We start from the raw sequence: 22,204 nt of genomic DNA on the forward strand, positions 1-22,204 counted from the left end.
AATTTTACTTGTTTCGTTTAAAATGTCAAATTTAGCATGGCCACTCTCTGGAACGACCCCGTCCTTCTGCTCTTTGTAATCCTATTCATACTGGTTGTGGATAATCTCTGGTCAACTTATCTGCTGCTGCGCGAGGTAATCTGATAATCCCCATCCAACTGTGTTTGGTTTCTAAATTCGTTTCGGTTCAGATCATTTTGGTTTATCAGGTGGAGCAAGTGCCGGATGTGCTGCGTCCATATCTGGCACAGGATCTATTTAATAGGATGCGCGACTATAAGTTGCACAAGAGCTGGTTCCTGCTGATCAATACGTTCGGGGTGGTGGTCATCTGTGGCTGTTTGGAATTATATTTTGGCTTCTTTCCGTTCGTCTGGAATCTGGCTGGCCACTGTGCCATCTGGCAGTGGATGGAGCACGAGATCTGTCTCTCCATCATCTTTGTCATCCTGCTCAGCATTTATGTAACGCTCAAATCTCTGCCGGGTCACATCTACGAGAAGTGCTGCATCCCCAGTTTGGTTAACCACCCAAAGCAGAGTTTATTGCGTCGCATTCTCAGCGAGATTCTTGATACTGTATTATCGCTGCTGCTGATGGTGGTCATAGTTACGGTTGTGGTGGCGCTGGTCACCTATCTTGGCCAATACTTCTTTCTGGGATTGTACCTAACCGCTCTTTTGCTGACTAGTTTAGCTATTGTGCTCTTGCCCTTTGTCATCGATCCCATTATTGGCAAACGTGTGCCGATCGAGAATCCCACATTGCTGGCCAGTCTGGAAGAGCTGACGCTCCGAACTGACTTCCCAATGCGACAGGTGCACATTATACGTGTTCGCGATCCAAACATGGGAAGCAATGCCTTTTTCTATGGCGCCTGCTGTTTAAAACGGATTGTGATCTTTGATACGTTGCTCTTGAACCGGGGATTGCATGATGCCGCCCAGCTGGCGGAGCAGAAGGTTGACCTGGGCAAGGGTCTGCGCGATGCACAGGTGGTGGCAGTGGTTGCCCACGAACTGGGCCACTGGAAGCATGGACATTTCTACAAGGCAATGGGCATGTTCCAGATAAATATGTTCCTAACGCTTTTCCTCTTCTCCCTATGCTTTCCCCATGGTCCGATATATCAGGCCATTGGTTTTGAGATGGGCGTGCAGCCAATTGTTGTGGGATTCATTATCATCTTTGGATATGTGTTGACGCCATATTTTGCCATCTCCAATGTGATTATGTTGAGCGTGACGCGGCAATTTGAATATCAGGCGGATAAGTTTGCTTTTCAGCTGGGCTATGCTCACAATTTGAGAATAGCTCTGCTCAAGCTATATGCGGATAATCTATCGTTTCCCATATCGGACGAATGCTATTCCAGTTGGCATCATACGCATCCGACAGTACTGCATCGCTTGGCGCGATTGGAGAAGCTTGACGAGCTCAATTCGTAATCAGAGTAGCTTCGGGATACACATGTCAACAACTCGAAATACTGTCGATAGACTATTCCATAAACATATTTATTTGTATATTGTTGTTGTTCTTCTGGTCTGGGCAAAAAGAACATGCTCTTAACGTGAGCGATGGTATTCTACGACACCTGGCCGAAGCTAGATCCGCGCCATCTGCTCTACATACTGATGCTGGTGTTGGTCCTCGATCACACATGGGAAATCATATTGGCCAAAAGACAGGTGAGCAGCGAATATTTTCAAGTCGACTGCGGAAAACCCTTAGAATGCTTAGGGTTTTCTGAACATTTATTCAGTTTTGACCAAGTTATGATTGCACTCAGAAATAATTTTTAAATATAAGAGAAGATTTTTCTTCAAATTCTTTAAAAATCCGCAATTTTTGGTGATACTAAAAACTGTTCCTCCTGTGATTTTTTGTCTAGTAGCAACTGACATGCCTGGCGGCGATAGCGGTGCCAGAGGAGCTGCGTGCCATTGTGCCGCCAGAGATCTTTCACCGGGCGCGGATCTATGAGCTACATAAAATGGAGCTATTTATTTGGAAGCATGGCATAGATTTGATAATCAGTTTGTTGGAGCTGTATTTCGGTTTCTATCCATTCCTGTGGAGTTTGGCCAGCATGTCACTGGCCAGTCTGACAACGAACGAGATCTGGATCAGTTTGCTGTTCGTCTTCTATCTGACCGTCTACATAACGCTGCGTTGTCTACCAACTCTGCTGTACGACAAGTGTATATTGGAGTTGCGCTATGGCACCCAGCATCGATTCCCCTGTTATCTATATTGCTGCATGGGCGTTCTGGCGATTGTCCTCTCACAGATTATCCTCGCACCACTCACATTCCTAATTATTTTCAGTGTACAGAATTTGGGATACTTTTTCTTTTTATATTTCTGGCTGATGTGGGCGTTGTTCACGCTATTTTTGGTATTTTTCTTGCCCTATTTGTGTATACCCTGTATTGGCCGGCAGCGGAAACTGTCGGAGGGATCTCCTCTGTACGCCGACGTGAAGCGGGTCTGTGATGCAACCAAATTCCCTATGACGAGAGTGTTCATTATCCGGACGAGATCGATGCAATATAGCAATGCGTATTTCTATGGCAGCTGCTGTCTGAAACGGATTGTGATATTTGATACGCTGCTGTTGAATAAGGGATTGCAGCCGAATGAGATTCACCCGTTTGAGGTGGGACGTGGCCTAACCAATCCACAGGTGGTGGCTGTGGTTGCCCACGAGTTGGGACACTGGAAATATGGCCATTTCTACAAGGCTACGTTAATAATGAAATTACATTTTCTATTAACCACGGTGATCTTCGGACTATTATTTCACTGTCCGCAGCTGTACGAAGCGGTCGGATTTGCATCTGGATTGTGCCCGATTATTGTCGGTTTCATTGTTGTGCTGCGATTTGCCATGACACCGTATCTAACACTGGCCAATTTTCTAATGTTGTGGAACTTGAGACGTTTTGAATATGCTGCGGATCGGTTTGCTCATCGCCTGGGTTACTCCCTACTCTTGAGATCGGCTCTCGTCAAGATCTATGCGGATCACATGAGTTTTCCCGTCTACGATAACTGGTATGCCAGCTGGCATCATACGCATCCAACGATCCTCCAACGTTTGGCCTATCAACAGCGTTTGGATGTGGAGGCTGTTTACCATCAATGATCAACAGCAAAATTTGGTTTTTCTACAAATTTCTGTTTATAGTAGGCGGCGAAGTCACTACAAGTTTTCTAAAAAAAAAGCTAGTTTGTATTTGTTTTGTAAAATTTATTGCTTGATTTGAGAGAGTTATAAAAATTCTTGTTGCAAGCCAAAATGTCTTGCGGTCGCATTACTAAATTAAATGTTAACATTGATAAGAGGTAAGTTGAACGGGGGGAGTTGAGATGAAACTAAGGTTCACATTGAGATTATTTTAACTGAGAATTATCCAGGGGCGGCTCTTTCTGACTAAACAATTATCTGAGGATTGATAATCGTAACCTTGTAGCTAATTTCACCAAGTATTCCTCACAGTCAGACGCACATCACGTATGACGATAATTCGACGCGTTTCATAATGAACAATCCGTTGGGATTTGTTTTTCGCAATATGGGTGCAGCAGGATATCGTTCCTGCGGTAACCGTGACGGCCAGGCGAGAGGTTTTCTTCAACGCCACTTTGGAAGACATGGCAGTCTCAGGCGGACGCCTTCAATGCGCGAATTACTTGCAAGGCTGCAAGTTGAGAAATACTTGGGACATGAGTTCGAATTGGAGCAGCAGCAAGAGCAGCAGCAGCCAAAGCTGATATACACTTGGGCGCTGGTTGAGTTGCCAGTTGTATTGTCACAGCGTGCCACAATATTCGTGCATCCTGTGGAGCAGCTGGTGGTTTTGAACTTAGAGTGGCATCTGCAAAGTTGCAAGTGGCGGCAATTCAATGTCAGTGAATTGGAAGAGTTACCAAAATGGTAGGTGTAAATGCTTTACAATATAATAGCTCCACTGTAACATATTCCCATTATTAATAATTATTATGAAATGCTATTCACTTTAAATTGCTCTACTTATGAAGCACACAAACCTTTATATTCCAAACAGTTACTGTGTACAGATTAAGGAGAAAATGGACATTTTAAATGAGTTAATGAAAAGCGCAGAGCCCCAGGCGGAAGAGAAGCAACATCCGGTGAAAAAGATGCACTCCAAATCGAAGTCACAGTCGAAATCTGAGTCCAAGATTGATAATAACAAGGCGATGTGTGATATGAATGCCAATATCCTTGAACTCAATGCATGTTTAAAGCAGCTGAATTCCTTGCTGGAGAAACAGAACCAAAGTCAAAGATGCAATTATTTGAATACGTAGTATTTTTTGTTCGTGTCTTGAGATGTGATCTATCGATAGTTTATTAAAACACACATTTTCATTTCATAGAATTTTTGCTTGACATATATATAGTATGCATGTAGTTGTTTTATATATATGTATATATATGTTTGTATATAGTTAGTTGTAGTTATAGTTATAGTTAAATATGTATTTGGATTTTGAGTATGTTTAATTTTTGTTGTTCTTGTTGTTTTATATTGAAAGTCCTTGAAGCTTTACATGCATTTCTGTTGAACGTGTCTCATCTGATAATTTGTAATTATTTATCATCTTAAACATAGCATAAGTAAGATATAATATATATATTATATATTTATAAGTATATACGACATTTTTCACGTTTTATCTTTTGTTTGTTTTCATTTACTTGGCATTTTGTTGCATCGTACAGTTCTCTATTTTTGGGAGTATTTTCATTAATAGATTTACATACGAAATTTGCTATTTTTCTTGCAGAGTTTGCTAAAGCTGTGCAGATATGATTTTTGGCTATGGTTTTAGGGTCGGGCAAATAAGTTGAAAGTCGAAAAATAGCTAATATACCAATAGTTGGTTTTTCAAGTATTCATAATAGAGATAGCACCTTGAGGAGTTTTAAACAATGTTAAAGCAGCTGCTAAACGCTTAAAGAGTTTTTTATTTATTTCATTTTTTTTTTTTTAGAATGTATAGCGATGTAGATTTGAACATAGATTTGAAACAATTAACGGCATTGCACAAAGGTAAAAGTATCAGGTTCGTAATGTTTTCTATGCTTCTTCTTTTTTCTTGCAGTATCCAAGCCCCTCCTTAAAATATCCACCGACCCCTCGCACCCGCCTCCGCTGCCATTTCAAATCAATGACAGGAACGAGGACGAGCACAATTGCGACATGTGTTCAAATCACGCTATGGGGACAGGTCTGGGAGGAGGTCACTTGACAGCCTGTAAGTAGATTTTTTAGTTTTCTATTTTTCCTTCTTTCTTTCTCTCTTTTGGATGTGTTTCCTTCTTTTTTTTGTGTATTACCTGCCTGGGGCGCCGTGTTCGAGTGCCAATTGGCTGCTTGACGGCAAGGGGGCCTTGATTGATATTAGCTGGCTGGGCGCCTATTTCCTGTTTTTTTTTTTTTTTGGTAAAACTTATGCACTAAAAAATTACCAAGTTAAAATGTTTGATGACATCTCTTGTGTTTGGTAATCGTGTGTGGGCAATTTTGTATTTTTGAAATTGTTCTATTTCTTCTTTATAGTTGTACACTCAAAAATTAAGTTAAATTCTCCAAAAACTAAGCAGAAAAATCACACGCATCAAAATATATACATATACATATATGTATATATATTCGTTAAACATACATTTATATAATATAATAATTATTATAAGTACACACAAATATTAACAACAATTATCTAAAAAATTCGCGCTACATAATAATAATACATACATATCGAATAATTTAATTTCCATTTTTATTATTTGTATTTGTTTTCGTTTGTGTTTGCAATAAATTGTTGAGTGTCTGCTCTTACACTTAGCTAAGTTTTAATTAAGTCAAAAATTAAATTAGTTATTCATTTTTGTTCGTTTTATGTATATATATAAATATATATAAATGAATATGCAATACATTTGAAATAGAAAATATAATCGTTACGAGTATTAAATGTATATACCAAAATTTTCATCTCAGACAACACTGAATTTAAAATCGATGTACTGTTGTTAGTATTATATATTTTATGGCTGGTTTCGAGTTGCATTGTCAAAAAGTATTTATTATATTTCGTAAGTTTTCTTTTTAAGTTTTTTTATGTTTTTTGTTTTGTTTTACGAATACTTTGTTCTTTGTTGCTTTCTTGGTAGCTGTTCGTTTTAGGAAATAGACTTTCAAAAGCTTAACATGCATAAACATTTAATTAATTTGAAACATTGACTTTTAAATAGCTTTTATTTTTTGTTTTTATTTTATTTTCGACAAATTTTTACTCTCTATCAATAATTTATTTTGCTTTGTTTTGAGGACTCGCCCTGCTTTTGGAGGTTATGTCCTCGAGCTGTTCCTTGTTGCGGGCGGTTAGTTTATAGTTTTTTTGTTTTGTTTTGTTTTAAAGTAATCAATTTTGGCTTCTGGCCAAAGAACAACTCGCCGCATTTGCATTATTTTACCCAAATTGGTAACAAAAATATATGTGTGTCTGCTTGTTGTGACTTTGGAATCTTTAGCTTTATATGTTGGGCCAACAACAACAATTTACTGTTCATCCTCTGGCGATATTTTGGCCAGAGTCAACAGGATCATTGTCAGCTCTTTGCGCGAGATTTTGCCATGTTTATCACGTCCAACGCCGCGCATGATTGTCTCCTCGAAAGCAGCCAGATCCTGGGCATCATAGTCGTCCTAAGCAGACAAGCAGCTTTTAGCAGATATCTGGGAAATATATCAGCTAATACTTACCTTCTTTACCAGTTCCAGCAGATCCTTGAGGAAGCCCTTAAGTTCTTCATTCTCAATGGTGCCGCTGTTGTCCTATTATAACAGCAATTAATTATATTATATATAATAATCATTGATATGATATTTATGTGATAGCAAAATCTTACTCGATCGTATAGCGAGAAAACTTTCTCAATGTCATCCTTGGTCAGCTTGGTAGCACCCTAAGTTAGTTAAGCAATAGAAATAGAATAAAGCATACAAATGCGACATTTAAATAGTTGTTTTCAATCATATTTTGGGTACACTCTTCAGTCTATTGTGAACGTTATAATGTCAACTGGCATTTGAGGGAGGCTTTCTTTTTTTTGAGGTTATTTTTTCTTGTCAAGACTACGTGGGTTATGTGTGTTTGTATTTTTGGGTTTGTCATATGCGGCTGTATATATATATATATATATGTGTTATGTGTGCACACTAATATCATATTAATATTTGCATTTCATGCCAACAAAAAATATATTATTATTTTGCTTTCAATTTGCTTTTATTATGCATTCCATGCTCTCGGGCCAGTGTTTGCCTGTGGAAATTTAAGCCATGTACACACATACACACTCATACACTCACACACACACACACACACACACACACACACACACACACACACACACACACACACACACACACACACACACACACACACACACACACACACACACACACACACACACGCACACACACTGATAAGATACACACTTGCCTGCATGCATATCAATTTTCATTTACATATTTCGTTCATGTTTGCATTTGAAACAACCTCTCCAATCCAATCCCTTCATTTACATTATAGTCAATTTATGTACAATTATTTGCTCAATCCGTAATCCAAAATCTGTAAGCGAAAGCATAGAAAACCCCCAAAAAGGCATAAATGAAAAGCCGTGAAGGCTTCAGCAGCTGCATTGCTTAAGTTTTTCATGTAAATTAGAGTTGGGTCAATTTCAATTATTTCTAAAAAAAATCACATAAATACTGGACACATTATTTCATATTCTTAACTTTGTATGCAAATCAGACTTTGCATAATGAGATTTATTTGAGATGGGCAAGGCAAAATGAAGCCCAAGACTCGAATACCCGAATACGAATGCTTAGAGAGGGTTTGTATCGCCAGAAATTGCATACTTAAGCGAATTATAACGAATGACTTAATTAAGCTGCTTTGTCTTGTACTCCAATGCCCAGCCCTTGCTAACAACATCCATAATCCTCCTGCCTCTTTTGTGTAACTCCCCCCAACAAATTGAAGCATTTAAGCAATTTGGTTTTGTGCGCTTGACATTTGGTAATTAATATGCATTAAGGTAAATTGCGAAATTTTCTGTGGCATTTTGTTCTCTCACATTCGCATTACTGGCTGAATTAATGTAGCAGACATTTCAGCACAAACATTTCCAGCTTTCATATACATATATAGAAATGTATATATATATATATATATATATATATATAGCTGTGTGCACGTGTTGTATGCTATAAGCGCCAGTTAGATTTATTGATTCCACTTCCTTTGCTGGCACCAACATGGCTGCACCTTGTTTTGGCTGCTTGTGGTTATGCAAGCGAGCAAATGCAGGCACAGCAAATGGTAACGGGACGAGGAAGGAAGGAGCGGCAAAGGATGCGAGTTGCATGAAGTCATTCAAGTTTAAAGCCGCTGCAGGTGCAATCCGGTTACCAGTAACCAAAATGGAAACGACTTAACTTTTTAGCTAGTTAACAATTTGTAATGTGATTGTGTGTATTTCTGTGTCTGTGTGTCGTTATTGTCCCCAAGGACTGATAACATTTATTTTATTTAGACTTGTAAGCTGCTTTAAACTCGAAACGTACGACGAAACGCAATTTCTTCGCTTTCACAAATACCCTGTGCTCAAAAGTGTACAAAGATGGGATGCAATTAAATTGGCACAAGTTAAATTTTCGTATATCTATTTTTTTAATAATTATTGAATGCTTTTTTTAGAAACTAGCTAAATTACTTATGCACAATATTTCATATTTATCGGATTCACATCGTAAAATCTTTGTACTCTCTCTTATTTGTTACAGGATATTTCTCCGTTGAACACACACTCAACTAAAACATTTCAATCCACGTCTTTTTTTGTTAGTTTGTTTTGTTTGCGTTTTGGGGATTGAAAATCCATTAAGTGTCCGCACTTACAGCCCTTTCAACGCATTGTTCTGTGGGCTTCAGAAAAAAAAGATGTAGAAAGAGGTGAACTTGAAAGATGGGCTTTATGTGTGAGCCTCAGTGTTTAATTTGCTGCACAACACTTTCACAGCGTATTATATGGAATTTATGTGAGCAATGCTTTACATTTTGTCAGCGTGCTCTGACAAATTGCGCACTTAAGCCAACCGAATTTGGGGCGTCACGTTTTACCGAAACATTCAACATCCCAGCATCCAACTTTCAGTATCCCAGCATCCCAGCAACGTTGATAAAATGAAGTAATTATTTTATACTTCAACACTTTTTGAAAAGCATTTTCGGTGTTACGGCGGCGGATGTCTGCGGCTGCCATTATCCATATGGGCCATAGGCAAAAGGGCGTCCAAGTTCCTTCCCACACACACCCGCGCATACATGTGTGTAAATTATGCAAAGGGTCGCCCTATCCCAGGGTCGTATCTGGACCTTCATTAGATTTAAGCAGCGCACGTACATGCACTTATCACCCATCTAAGATAGACATATATAGAGTGTGTGTGTATTTTATGCATGTGTGTGTGCACAGGGAGCAAATATCTAATTAGTCGCACATACTTGTCGTTTACTTATTGGATTGGTCATTAAGATTTAGTTGTCATATATCACTTTAGTTATGTTTACCACACTAGTTTAAACCATTTGCTATTTGACTATTTAGCTTTAAGCTTTAAGTAAAGTTAACCTTTTGTATTGATATACTCTTCAATGACTAAATGATTTCATTGATTTAAGATTTTTTAGCAACGTTTTTGCATATTTAAAGCGCAGTCCTAAAACAAATGCTGTAATTTATATGTTCCTATATTATATATTGAAGTAATTCATACGCTTTCAGCTGTCTAACAGGCCACAATCTGAGTTTTTCACACACACACACCACACACACTATTTGGTTAACTAGCTTATTTGCTAAACATGCCAAAAAATCAATAAAAAGGGCATTCGAACAAAACAAAGCAAACACACAGCATTCCACAGCATGCACTTGGGAACGCCATATGTAGATACATTTCTAAATAGGATATTTTGTATCTATGTATCTACATAGTAAGCTGTAGAAATGCAGGCAGAGATTTAAAGGCTTACATTTTTGTATAGGTTTAACGCACAATGGGATAAGTCAGTCAGAAATTAAAATAAACGTAGCCAAATAGAGATATGCTAAAGTCAATAGAATTTCATTCGTTTGCAGTTGAACAAAGCATTTAAAATAACAAAATATTTTTTGCCGTTGAACTGAAAGCTGTTCGGTGGCTGCAAAAGGGGCGAAGCGAGGCGGAGGAGCGGAGTCATTGGAAATGCAAATTCGTTTTGTTTTGTCGGTGACTAAACAAATAAGTGTATAAAATCGTGTATTGTTTTTATTTATTTTTTATTTTGAATACCCTTGCGGTGAGCATATTTTATTGTCAATAACTTTTATTTGCATTGCTGCACAAGAACAGTTCTCAATTTAACAAAGTAACAAAGTTCGACTAGAGATTAATTGATTAAATACACTTTATAATTGCAGGAAGATTTAATAAAATAGAAATGATTGCTCGACAGGTAACCGAATCGTATTGTGAATTGTAGCATAAAGAATTGGCTAAGGACTAAAAATATCGTTAGAGGAGTAACTGGTTTTTTAAAATAAATTTGAATTTCGGTTGTTGATGTGATTTATTTATTTATATGTAGTTTTTGTGGTAGATTGCCTGCTGAAAAATGATGCATAACTAATATTCTTACTCGTATATTTGCAAGGGTATTCAGTCTTCGGTTAAGCCAAAGCTGTATATGTCCTATCATATTTACATTGTGGTCGCGATTTTGTTGTATTGTATTATGTATTCCATTTGTTTGAGTAACAACGTTTAGTTTTGGTTCGGCTTGAATGGAAAATACTTACATCAATGCCCTCCTGGAATATGAGTATTGCAAGTAGTTCGTGTGTTTGTTGTTGTTTAGTTGTTGTTATTGTTGTTGTAGGCAGTGCAATTGTTGTTGTTGTAGTTGTAGTTGTTGTCGATTTTATATACAGCATATCGTTAATTATTGAAATGAATTTCATTTAGTTTTACAGCAATTTTAGGGTCGAGTTTTGAATCGATTTTGTTGTTTGTTTTATTTTTGATTTTAGTTTTATTTTTGTTATATTATTGCGAAAAGTGTAAAAAACGTTTGTGGGCAGCCAAAAATATTCATCACGTGCAGAGTATTTGTTGAATATTTGTTTAGTTTGAATTTTATTTGAAAAGTATATTTTTATTGAATTTTGATTTTTAGTTTTTGGAAATGCAATAAAATGTACAAGTGTTGATTGTTGGTTTGTCATTGTAGAGAAATATATGTATATGCATAAGGTATATAAATACAGTTGTTTTTTTTTTAGTTTATTAGATAGTTGCAGTTGATTTAGGCATATAAGTAGAGTTGCAAGAAAGGGTTAGGCGGGGAAATGGAAAAAAAGAAATTCAGAAAAAGTTTGATAAGATTGTAAAGTAAAAAATTAGTTTAGCTAATTAGTATTTTGCTTACAAGTGGCAAATAATTAATTGTGAATTTATTTCAAATTAAATTAAAATTATTTGCCAGCCTTAGTCTTAGACTAAAGTTAGTTTTAGGTTAGTACACTAAAGATCCAGCTAAAAATGCAGCAAACCGAAAATGTTTTAAATATTAAGTACACGTATCTAGTAAACAAAAGCTAACCATAAGCCAAGACGATTTAAAGTTTCATGGTTTTTAGTTGCCTCTTTAAATTTGCCGCAGCTAATAAAATAATAAGAATAAAAACAAAATCAACAAAAAAATGGAAAACAAAATGAATTTTCTGGAAACGAACAATCGCAAATTTTCGGTGTCAGCCCTGGTGGTTGCAGTGGCTACGTGCTCATAGCATTGTGGCCACATTTTAAAGTAAGCTGCCTGCATTATAATGCAGGAATAAAGATCTGCAGAGACAATGCCAGAGTGGCGCAAAACAAAAATAAGCACCTAAGTGGTTTCGACAACGGCACACGGAAAAGTTAAGTGAAAACGGACAGGCCACGAAACTGTAAGGCAAAAACATCAACCTGCACCACACTGCACCACCCAAAACACAATTACAGCACATTTTTTTGTTGGAAGCCACATTTAACCTCCGAAAGTTTATCCGCAAGCCCAAAATGGCAATTTTAAAGCAGATTGCAGTCGCTGCATCCGCAGTTCTTGCGACACACGCTTCGTATACGTGATGTGCATTAGCATAAGCCATTCCGACATTTCAGGCATTATGCCAAAGCGGGCCTTGGTTCCAACACTATCCAACACCAATTTACTTTAAATATGATGGCAAAAGCATTTACTCAGATTAAGTGCAAATTGGTAGCATGAAATATGTGGAACTGTGTAAGACCTTTAAGCTTATGCAATTTATTTGAAATTTGGAACATTGAATATTATCTTATCTCAGTATCACATATCAGCTAATAATTTAATAAATGCTGTCATTCAGTGCAGCTACAAACATATTATTAAATATTCTGTTATGGCACAAAAACCACATCATCTGCTAAAATCTAAACCTTCTCCCAAGCGACTTTAATGGCTTCTGCCATTCTGTGCACTTTTAGTTAAATTATTACTATGCAATTTTACACTTGTGCTTCATATTTGATGCATAGAAATTTGTATGCTCTGCTGCCTTTTGTTGTGCTGTGTAATTGAGCCTGGCAATTACTCGGTAGCTGCCACTTCGCACCTGCTAGTGTATACCAGCTGCATGCTATTTGCCACCGGTTAACTGCAGACTGCATGCTTATAACTTATAAGTCTCTGGGCAGCAGCAGTCTGCCACTTAGGGGGCTGTAAAAATGTTGATGCATGCTTCTTTTTTTTATTTTTGTTTTTGTTTTTTATTTTTTACTTTTATTGCCAACGAAATATGAGCACGCATTACTCTCTCCACTGCTCGGGACGCGTATTATGTGATGGCCAAATGGGCTGGAAATGGCAATTTGATGGCTGCTTAAGCTTGTACCTTTTTATTGCACCCTCGACGTGGCTGCAACAATGTGACGACGACTGTCCAGGTGGACAGTGCCTTATCGCAACTGTTGCATAAGGCACTTTAAAGCAGGTCCTGAGTTATGACTTTAACGGCTGCTTCATCAGGTCAGAGATGGATGTGCATTATAATTGGATGCTGATGCAGCGTAAAAATAGAGATGAGTGAGAAAGATACGAAGTTGACGCTGGGTATGTGCCCCCATGGGGCATGTGCAGTGGAAGGAATTAGAAAGCATGAATAATTTTTTATGAGCACAATTTTTATCGCCGTTCGTAGTTCGTAAACTTTTTCTTGAAAGAAGTATTAAAACTCTTTTAATAATGATATTGATTTCGATGTTATTAAGATTGAGAAAACAATAAATATATCTCAAATTAAGTATGAAAGCCCGATAACGAGTAACAGAGAGCAAACACTGAGTTATGTTTGAAGCCAAGCGAAGGATAACCAAGCAAAAGTTTCAGGAATAAAAATTCAATTCTCATACAATTGAGTAAATCAAGATGGCTTAGGGTTCGGCTAAGGAGTTGAAAACAAAAATCAAGCGCTCTGTAATCGAGTTAAAAAAGTTAAAAGTTACCGAACCAAACTTCACATAAGATTCATGTGTAGAATGCTTGTTTGATTTTCAGTGACTCGACTTCAACTTGTTATGCATTTTGGGTTTACAATGTGTGTGAATTGGCGACTTGTGTGGAGCGCGGCGAATGCCAATAACAGTCAAATAAAATGTCGCTGTGCTGCCAACTGCAACAATCGGGAAATGGTTGGTTGACATGACTTCGTGGCGGCAAACTGTAAATTTCGACAGCGACTGCTGTGGCTGTGGTTGCAACTTCACTGAACATTAATCATACGCCATGCTGCACAGTTGAACAGTTTCTGCCTCGAAATCTTGGCAATTGCTACCAGTGTTTTGTTTTTTTTTTTACCGCTAACTATGTACAAGGAACATTTGAAACATCTGCTATGACAGGCAGCCATCTTTGGGAAACTTGTTTGCGGTTGTGTTGGAAGCTAATTAAAAATTGCATAACCTTATGCACCATCTTGAAGTTTTTAGTCTGCAAAACACATATCTGTATATGGGCTATTTAAGTAGCACGAATCTGGCTGAAGCACGTACACTTGCAGCAGATTACAAAAATTGGTTCTAGCAATCTGGCACAAGTCGTTTGGTTTCCTTTCGCAACGCTTCGTTTCGTATGTCGAAGTCAGTTGATTGCCAGCAATAGCAAAACGGAAAACACTGCCGAAAAATTTCGCATTTATACACATTCATCTGGTCATGGACAACTGCCTGCTTGCCTCCGCGTACATGCGCCAAAAATAAATGGAAAAGAGTTTGCGCAAATAATCCTGCGAGGCAGCCACAAATGCACACACAAGCAGTCTCTCAGTGGATATGTGTTAGGGTTGGCCAGGCGAATTAATTGCTCCAAGTTGCTCCAAGTAATGGAAGAGACAAGTAAAAATATGTTGAAGCCGCTGAAAGGCACTCAATCAACATCATAGATACTCTAGTAATTCCAATAATTAAATGAGTAATTAACGTACACAAGGGCAAACTTATTAGAAAAGTTTTGTAGCTGCGAAAAACTTACAATCAACATAATAAATACTTTAGTAATTCAAATAATTACATAAGTAAATAAATAATAATAGCAACAAATTTATTAACTACTCAAGTAATTGCAGAAGTGCAAATGAAAGTGTGATAGTTAAATCCAAATTATCAAGTAATTGCAGAAATACAAAAAGAGAGAATTGAAATTAAATAATACTTATTATTAAATAGTAATATTAAGCGTTATTATAACCATGTGAATTCACACATATTTCTTCATTTCTGGTAATTCTTCGTTTCTTGGCTAACCCTTATGGGTTGGGCCTTTTGTTCTGCAACACACAATGCTGCTGAGCTTGCTAAAAGCCACGGACATTTCGGCCAAAAAATGTTGCAGTCAAAGTTTGAGCAGTCGTCGTATATTTTGGCAGCAATGGCCAAGTTATTGCCAAGCTCCTTGGATTTGGTCTGCGTGTAGCCCGGTGACCAATTACGTAATGCCCAATCCAATGCCAGGGGAAGTGGAATGGAGTGCATGGAAGCTGCGCTGAGTTGCGCGCTCCATTTAACCCCCAATGGGCACATTTTGAGCAGCCAGCTGCTGCTTAAATAATAAATGTCAAAATAAATTCTTGCAATGTAGAAAAAAAACTCCCAAAAGGTAAGACGAGTAGCATCATCACTTAGTGTCACAAAACAGTTGCCAGCTGTTGTTGTATAGTTATTGTCTGTGTGTGTGTGTGTGTGTGGCAAAGGTGTGTGCCGTGTCTAATTACAAAGTCAAAAGTGTGTGTTCTGCGAGATAGAGCAGAGAGCACAGTTTTTGCTTGTATTTATAATCAGAGAATAAAGCGATTCGTTTGCCTTTTGTTTTGTTTTGTATCTGCTTGCAAAATCAGAAAACTTTTGGTCTTTTATTGCCGGGCACAAAAGGTAGCACAAAAGCAGCTGACGCAGGTTAAATTTTTTTGCTGTAGGATGAGGCGTTTTGGTGTTGGGATGAGGCGTTCGGTTGAGCTGAAATTGATTTGGGACAATCCAAACAGCAGGTGTTTCATTCTATTTCATGTGTGGGAGGTTTTATTATTTTTTTTTTATCACGCATACGACGCGTTTTTCGCTGGCTTTTTTTGTTTTCTTGCTGCGCACTGCGAATTTGATAACTCGATTCTAGATTGCTGAAATCTATTTGAGCAGACAGAGACGTAATAAGAAACAAAGATTCAAATAAATTAGGAAAATAAAATAAGCACTTGCAGAACTAGAGGACTGATTGCTGCGGCAGCTAGCTAAAAACTAAAGCTAAAAGCTAAACCTATGTGCTAGTTACGTGTTAGACGGGCTCAAACCAGTTATATATAGATATATATATATTTATATTGTATGCCAGTTCTGTGGTAGTTTTGCTTAACTATCATTTCGATCGTAATTTCCTTGTAGTGGTCATAAAAGCATTTAAGCACTTACCTTGAATACCTGACGGCAAAGGAAATTCTCTTTAACCGGAAGTAGTCTGTAATAAATAAGTTTTCGGTTCGTTTCTGTTTGTTTTGTAACAAGGCGGAAAAACAAAAAGAGCGACAACAACATTGATATTGGGTCTACTTACTTGGCCATTTCCGAGAGCTGCAAACGACCATCCTTATTGGCATCGAAAACTTGTAGCTGTGTTTTGGGTGTACAGAAAGAGAAAACTTAATGAGCTCAATGACAGAACTTTCATACTTAATTAATGATACATAAATTGCTCTGTCTGCCTGTCTCTTGAGACTCTTGAGTGCAACTCCAATAATAAATACACACACACATCCACATCAACTTAACCAAGTTCCCAAAATGCTTTTTGTCATGACTTTTTGTTTTAGCCTTAAGTAAAAGATAGTTCTTAACAGTTAGGTACAAAAACATTTTTTATTAGTTCCTTGGAATTCATAAATATGCTTTTATTATTGATACTTCTTTTAGTTGTGAGTGAGGCACTTATCAGGTTTTTTTATAATCAGTAATGGAGAAAAATGTTACTTTTGGTATTTTATTGTTTCACAGCAATACAAGAAAACGGCTCTAAAACTTCTGTAAGCCACTTGACTTATACAACTTGAATCTTAAAAAATCTGTGAAGCAATTAATTTAATTCATTTGAGTTTATGCGCATGAGAAAGTTTTTATATTTTTTGAAGGTATCTGATTGCTGAGCATATCAAGTCAAGCTATACTTTATGGCAGCAATTTGTTGGAGAGTTTTACAAATGCATTTAATCTTTGACAACTTTCTTTTGTTGCTGGTAATTTAACTTGCAAATGAGTTGCGAGTTTTGTCATCAAGCACAATTTTTTATCATCATTTCTGGTGATACGTGCGCCCAAAAATAATGTGTGTAGATAGAAAGGAACATTGAAGGGCACGGAGCCACTAACCAGACAGACGCCAAGGAAGGAGATGGGTACCAAAAGAGTTGCAAGGCACAACAAAATGTGTAGCACAATAAAGCAGACTTTTACACACACACACACAACCACATACCCTCAAGTGCTTGGTCGCTTTTCCATTATAAAGTTTTTAATTAACAAGAACTTTGACTGCATATAAATTGTGGTGAAAATCTCATATAATGCCCGTCACGCCAAAAAATTAATTGCAATATTTTACGCTAGACTTGGCCAACAAAGCGGGTGACATTGATTGGCCAGCTGTTTGCTGTTGTTGTTCTGCTGGTGCTAATAGTCTTAACACTACAGTTTATTTATAGTATAATATCAAGTATACGAACCATGGTGTCTGTGTATTCAATGAGCTTATCCTCGGAGACATCATTGATCTTTTTGGCCTCTTTGAGCAAGTCACGCAAGAAATTCTTAAGCTCATCCGCCTCAATGTAACCAGAATTATCAGTGTCGTATTCACGCCAAATCTAATCGATGAGAAACATCATGACAAAATTAATTAGCAAGAAAAAGAGGAATACAGCTGACAACGCACAGCTTTAGCTTTTACTTTTAGCCAGTGGCTGACCCTCGTTTTCTGCTTCGTTTGCCCCAAAACACTTACCTTCATGAATTCGACGCTTGATTCCAAGGGGTTATCGAAGCGGAAGAGCAAAAGGAAATTTTCTTCCATGGGCAAAAGTTGGGCGAGCTGTAAATATAAAGATATATATATATATATTTATATATATATTTTTTAAGAAAAAAATTAGATTGTGTCAACAGAGCGTAAGAAAAACTTGTGCAAAAGCCAAGAATTGCTTGACAGCCGACATGATTTTAAAGTAAAGAAAGAAAGTTAGTAAAGTTGAAATGGAAATGGAAATGAGCGAATAAAATTATATTATTAAGAGTTGATGCTTAAGATGTGTGTTAAAATTAGTGGAAAATGAAAAGTGTAGAGTGTAGTTCTTAGCAACAGCTTTTAGTCAGTCAGTCTTAAGAACTGAACTTGAGCAACAAATATTATTTCGAAACATTTACTGATCCACTGAAAATGATTTCTATTTTAAAAAAATGTTCAATGATTTTCTTGATTACTTTAATACACTTTAACAAGTTTCCGCAACTTACATTTTGGTCACAGTTTTTATTGTTCGAACTTTAAAGTCTTTCAATGCAACTGCTGGGAAAAGCAAACGAGAATTTGCAACAAATCTCCACTCAACAACAGGACAAACAATTTGCAGTTGCAAACTTAAGCCGCTTGTAGAGGATGAAAAAGTGTGGGGGGTGTGAAAGAGTTTCGGCATTGTTGTTTTAATGGACAGATTTTGCTACAAGGAATGTCTGCGATTTTACTACAGTTGATGAAGTGTTAGCTGGGAATTGCATTGCGAAAACTTTAGCCGCATAATTTAAGTGTCGATTTGAATTTTGTTTTGTCGAGCAATTTCAAATGGAGTAATTGAAGAGCACACAGTTTTGGCCACTTCAATAAAGTTTTTGGCTGTTAATTTATTACACAGCAAATTTGCTCATGTTTATAGCCAGCACTTAAGCTAATTAGTGTTGGCTGTGATTAAAAAGACACAACTAAAGCACAACTTGGACCTGCTAAAACTTTACATGTCGAAATTTAGAGCTGCCTTATGGCGTATACGTAGCCATTTCCTACAAAAATGAATAAATGATGAATGATTTGGGTTGCTGAGTGCTTTCTGAAGTCACAAAGGATTGTAGGATGGATAAGAACAACGACCGGCTGCTTTACCTAAGCAAAATTTTCTTTTATTTTTTTTTTTAGCTTGGTAAACTTTAGGCTCATTTATCATGTGACAGCGCCCCAAAAGTAGGCAGAGCATTTTTATTCCATTTATTCAATTCTTAAGTCATACAATGCAGGAAAGTGTCTGGCAATAGTCTTCAGCTTGCTGCTGTCGACGACTGCTGCTGCTGTAAGCCTCAATTAAAAACTCATTTAAAGAGGTAGCGAAAGAAACTTTTTCGTAAGTCTTTGCCACAAAACTTTGGTGGCGAAAATGGCTAAATAAATTATTGGAGCACAAGAGAGAAGAGAAACCGCCAGAACGTCTGCTTCATTTAAAAAGCAATTTTCCAATGCAGCAGCAAAAGTAGAAAAACACTCCAATGAGAGATGTGCGATACTTTCAGTGATACTATCACGAAACAAATATTGCAAATGGGAGAATATTTGACCAATGCGAGATGACTTGCATTTATATTGATTTTCTGTATATTTAGTTCAGAACTGAAAGCTTTTCCTTTTTAGAGAAACTTTCTGTTTTTTCACAATTGTAAGCAGTACTTTTGGTTTTTTCGTAATAAATCGAGCTCAGCTAAGTCGTTTTGAAACCGTGCCAAGTGTCCTAAGGTCGGTTTAAGTCATTGAGGTCGTGATTTACTGAACGCAATATTTTAAACCCATCACGTGCTCAATTCTGAATCCTTGAACTAAATGCGAGAAATGTACGCGTACAGACATATTGTGTATACGACACGTGTGCGCTTGTCATCAAAAAGAAAAAGTGCTGAAAATTACGAAAAAAAAGTTTGCAACAAGATGATGCTACCCAAAACATGTTAAGCAGTTGTGCTGACGAGTGTCGAGTGTAAAATGCATGTGAGTTCTGTAACAAACCTCTCTGATATCGATTTTGCCATCCTGATTGTCATCATAGGCCTCCATGAAACAGGACTTCAGCTCCTCCAGCATTGTGTCGGTGACAGCCTGGGGAAAGAAAGTATGATGTAGTTTGTGGCAAAACATTCCAGAGTCAACTGATGACTCGGCACTATGCACTCACCTCGGGACTAATGTCCGTGGCATTGGCGCTGGACACAAACTCACGCAGAAAGCCATCCAGCTCGGTGCCTTCAATATAACCATTGCCTGCCGGCCAAAGCCAAGAAAAGCTGTCAGTTGGCAACGGAGGAGGGTCGAACATACACTCAGAAAAACACATGCCACAGAATTTAGAAAATCACCTTTGATTCCGTAACAAAGTTAAAGTTTATTCGAATTTCTTGAATGTGTTAACTTTCCTACTTAAGATTAAGTATATATTTTCTTTTTGGTGATTTTCTAGTGTTCAGGACCTGGTTTTCATTTGAAGTGTATGCTTTGTGATACATACCATCTTTATCGTAGTGCGCCCACACGTCCATAAACTGATTGGCTGATAGTTTCTTTAGCTCGCGCGATTCTGGATCACGATACTGGCGCATAAAATTGTGCGCCTTCTCGATTTGTACGCGCTTGGCGGCAGCAGCAGCAGCAGAATCCATTTCAACTTATGTGTTTCGCTTATTTATTTATTAGATTTATTATGGGCGTGCGTGTGTCTGGGTGTGAATATATATCACACTTGCACTCTATATCCCTATTACCTTCTCTGCTTCGGACGTAATCTGCAAAGAAACAAGTGTAGGAAAAGGTATTTTAAATTTCATTTGAATGCAATTTGCTGGCAGTCACGTAGTGCAATCAAAAAACACTCAAAAACTACTCAGTTCGTGGGCCATCTGAAATATAAAATTATACATTCCAAGCTCTAAGTAATTTCAATGAGAGTTCGTTAGTTGTTGGACATTGCGAAGAGTTAACTATGGAATTAAATTAATTATGTTGGCAGCTTGCGCATTATTGGCATTAGCTTGCTGCGGTGTGCGGCGGGGGTCGGGGCTTAAAATAATATGAAAAGAGACACACGCATGTATATATAAATTTATTTATGTGTATAATTATATATAGCTAAGAGCTGCCGCTGTGCTGTGGTATCCACATGACGTCCCTGCAACTAACTATTTGAGAGCTAATAAAAAATAAAGCACAGCTAACTGGATTAAGACCAAACACGCAACAAAGTTGTGTAGGGTGTGTATGTCTGTGTGTGTGTGAGTGTGTGTTTATTTTTAAGCCACAGCAGTATGTTCTTTGCTCGCTGCTTTACCTACTTTCAGCCCACAGCGTTAACAAAGCAAACTTTTTCATACATAACTTAACAAAGCAATTATAAAGTCAAGTTTCGAACTATTATGCAAATTTCAGAAATAATAAACATAAAATAATTAACTGCTTTTACTTTCCAATGAAGCCTAAAAATTCGGTTCTGATAAGTTTAGAACTTATACGTGAAATATGTGTTTTCAAACTTGAATGCAATTTTAATCTAGAAGACCAACAATTTATTACTTTTGAAAGTCGCTTCAGTTTTGACAAATTTATGTCTGTGGAAAGTTTTAAGCCCATTTTGAAAGTTTATATTTTTTTAGCTTAAATTTGTACATGAACTTCGAGCAAGAATAACCAAAAATTTGTTATTTTTGAACATCGATTCATTCTAGACAAAGTTATGGTTGTAGAAAACTTAGAGCCGTTCGCTGTAAGATGATTATGTTGGTCCAAGTTATGTCAGAAACGCATTATTTAGGACTCTTTTCAAGAATTGAATTTTTTGCCAATAAAAGTGATTCTTTTTCCGTAAGAGCAAAGCTGTCTCATAAATTGCAGTGCACAGCGAAAGGCGACACTTAAATTAAGTTAATCTATTGCAATATAAGTCCAGGCACACAATATCCCCACACCTCTCGCTTTGTCTGTAAGCACCAACAGTTTCAATCGCATCAACGTCATTGGGAGCTAAATATGTACTTATAAAACAACAAAGAAAGTGCGGAATAAACTGCTTTACAAAGTAAACTAACAAGCATAAATTATTGTTTGTTGCTTGTCGGGTTTTGTTGTTGATGTTGTCGCCGCTGCGAGCGCGGAAAAGCAAAACAACAATCCGCAACAGCAGCAACACCAAAAAAAAAAATAATCTCTGTGGATGAGTAGAGGGGGAAGAGGATGAGCTGCAGCCGCAGCAAACAGGATACGAACTAAACGTTGGTCCTCCTAGGAAATTTGTGGGTGGCATTTATTTTTTGCGGTTCTTGTGGCATTTATAGGATATACGAGTCCTCATGTCGCCTCGGACGTGTATAAATTTGGAGCAGCTGCCGCTAAATGAGTTGCCAGGCTGTCAACATAACAATCGATGGTGGTAACTTGTTGCTGTCATTGTTGTTCTTATTTTTCTTTTCTTTCT

At 37.4% G+C, this 22,204-nt stretch overlaps 4 protein-coding genes across 5 annotated transcripts in view; 3 read left to right on the forward strand and 1 right to left on the reverse strand.

The window, feature by feature from the left end:
* Window position 1: 1 nt before the first annotated feature.
* LOC6569145 (CAAX prenyl protease 1 homolog) lies at window positions 2-1,455 on the forward strand. The gene is made up of 2 exons (XM_001995043.3): window positions 2-135; window positions 192-1,455. Exons 1-2 carry the CDS (start codon window positions 37-39, stop codon window positions 1,446-1,448), a joined length of 1,356 nt encoding a protein of 451 aa, XP_001995079.1. The 5' UTR covers window positions 2-36; the 3' UTR covers window positions 1,449-1,455.
* A 107-nt stretch (window positions 1,456-1,562) lies between these two features.
* On the forward strand, window positions 1,563-3,323 carry LOC6569144 (CAAX prenyl protease 1 homolog). Its single transcript, XM_001995042.3, has 2 exons — window positions 1,563-1,691; window positions 1,898-3,323. The coding sequence occupies exons 1-2, from the start codon at window positions 1,581-1,583 to the stop codon at window positions 3,149-3,151; spliced, it is 1,365 nt and encodes a 454-aa protein (XP_001995078.1). The 5' UTR covers window positions 1,563-1,580; the 3' UTR covers window positions 3,152-3,323.
* Window positions 3,290-4,407, forward strand: LOC6569143. Its single transcript, XM_032741194.1, has 3 exons — window positions 3,290-3,351; window positions 3,506-3,943; window positions 4,074-4,407. The coding sequence occupies exons 1-3, from the start codon at window positions 3,305-3,307 to the stop codon at window positions 4,339-4,341; spliced, it is 753 nt and encodes a 250-aa protein (XP_032597085.1). The 5' UTR covers window positions 3,290-3,304; the 3' UTR covers window positions 4,342-4,407.
* A 101-nt stretch (window positions 4,408-4,508) lies between these two features.
* LOC6569142 (calbindin-32) overlaps window positions 4,509-22,204 on the reverse strand; it is a 31,803-nt gene continuing 14,107 nt past the window's right edge. Inside the window, exons 2-12 of one of the 2 annotated variants that reach the window (XM_032741192.2) lie at window positions 20,249-20,522; window positions 19,919-20,004; window positions 19,753-19,842; window positions 17,716-17,802; window positions 17,438-17,578; window positions 16,276-16,331; window positions 16,134-16,179; window positions 10,955-10,966; window positions 6,950-7,006; window positions 6,804-6,875; window positions 6,317-6,746 (exon numbers count right to left, since the gene is read on the reverse strand). In XM_032741192.2, coding sequence (XP_032597083.1) covers window positions 6,600-6,746; window positions 6,804-6,875; window positions 6,950-7,006; window positions 10,955-10,966; window positions 16,134-16,179; window positions 16,276-16,331; window positions 17,438-17,578; window positions 17,716-17,802; window positions 19,753-19,842; window positions 19,919-20,004; window positions 20,249-20,399 — 945 coding nt within the window. In that variant the 5' untranslated portion in view covers window positions 20,400-20,522 and the 3' untranslated portion in view covers window positions 6,317-6,599. Of the gene's footprint in view, window positions 6,747-6,803; window positions 6,876-6,949; window positions 7,007-10,954; window positions 10,967-16,133; window positions 16,180-16,275; window positions 16,332-17,437; window positions 17,579-17,715; window positions 17,803-19,752; window positions 19,843-19,918; window positions 20,005-20,248; window positions 20,523-22,204 lie in introns of both variants that reach the window. The other variant, XM_001995040.3, reaches the window with a different exon arrangement.

This window comes from Drosophila grimshawi, unplaced genomic scaffold, assembly GCF_018153295.1.
Source record: "Drosophila grimshawi isolate 15287-2541.00 unplaced genomic scaffold, ASM1815329v1 contig_1367, whole genome shotgun sequence".
Classification (NCBI taxonomy): domain Eukaryota; kingdom Metazoa; phylum Arthropoda; class Insecta; order Diptera; family Drosophilidae; genus Drosophila; species Drosophila grimshawi.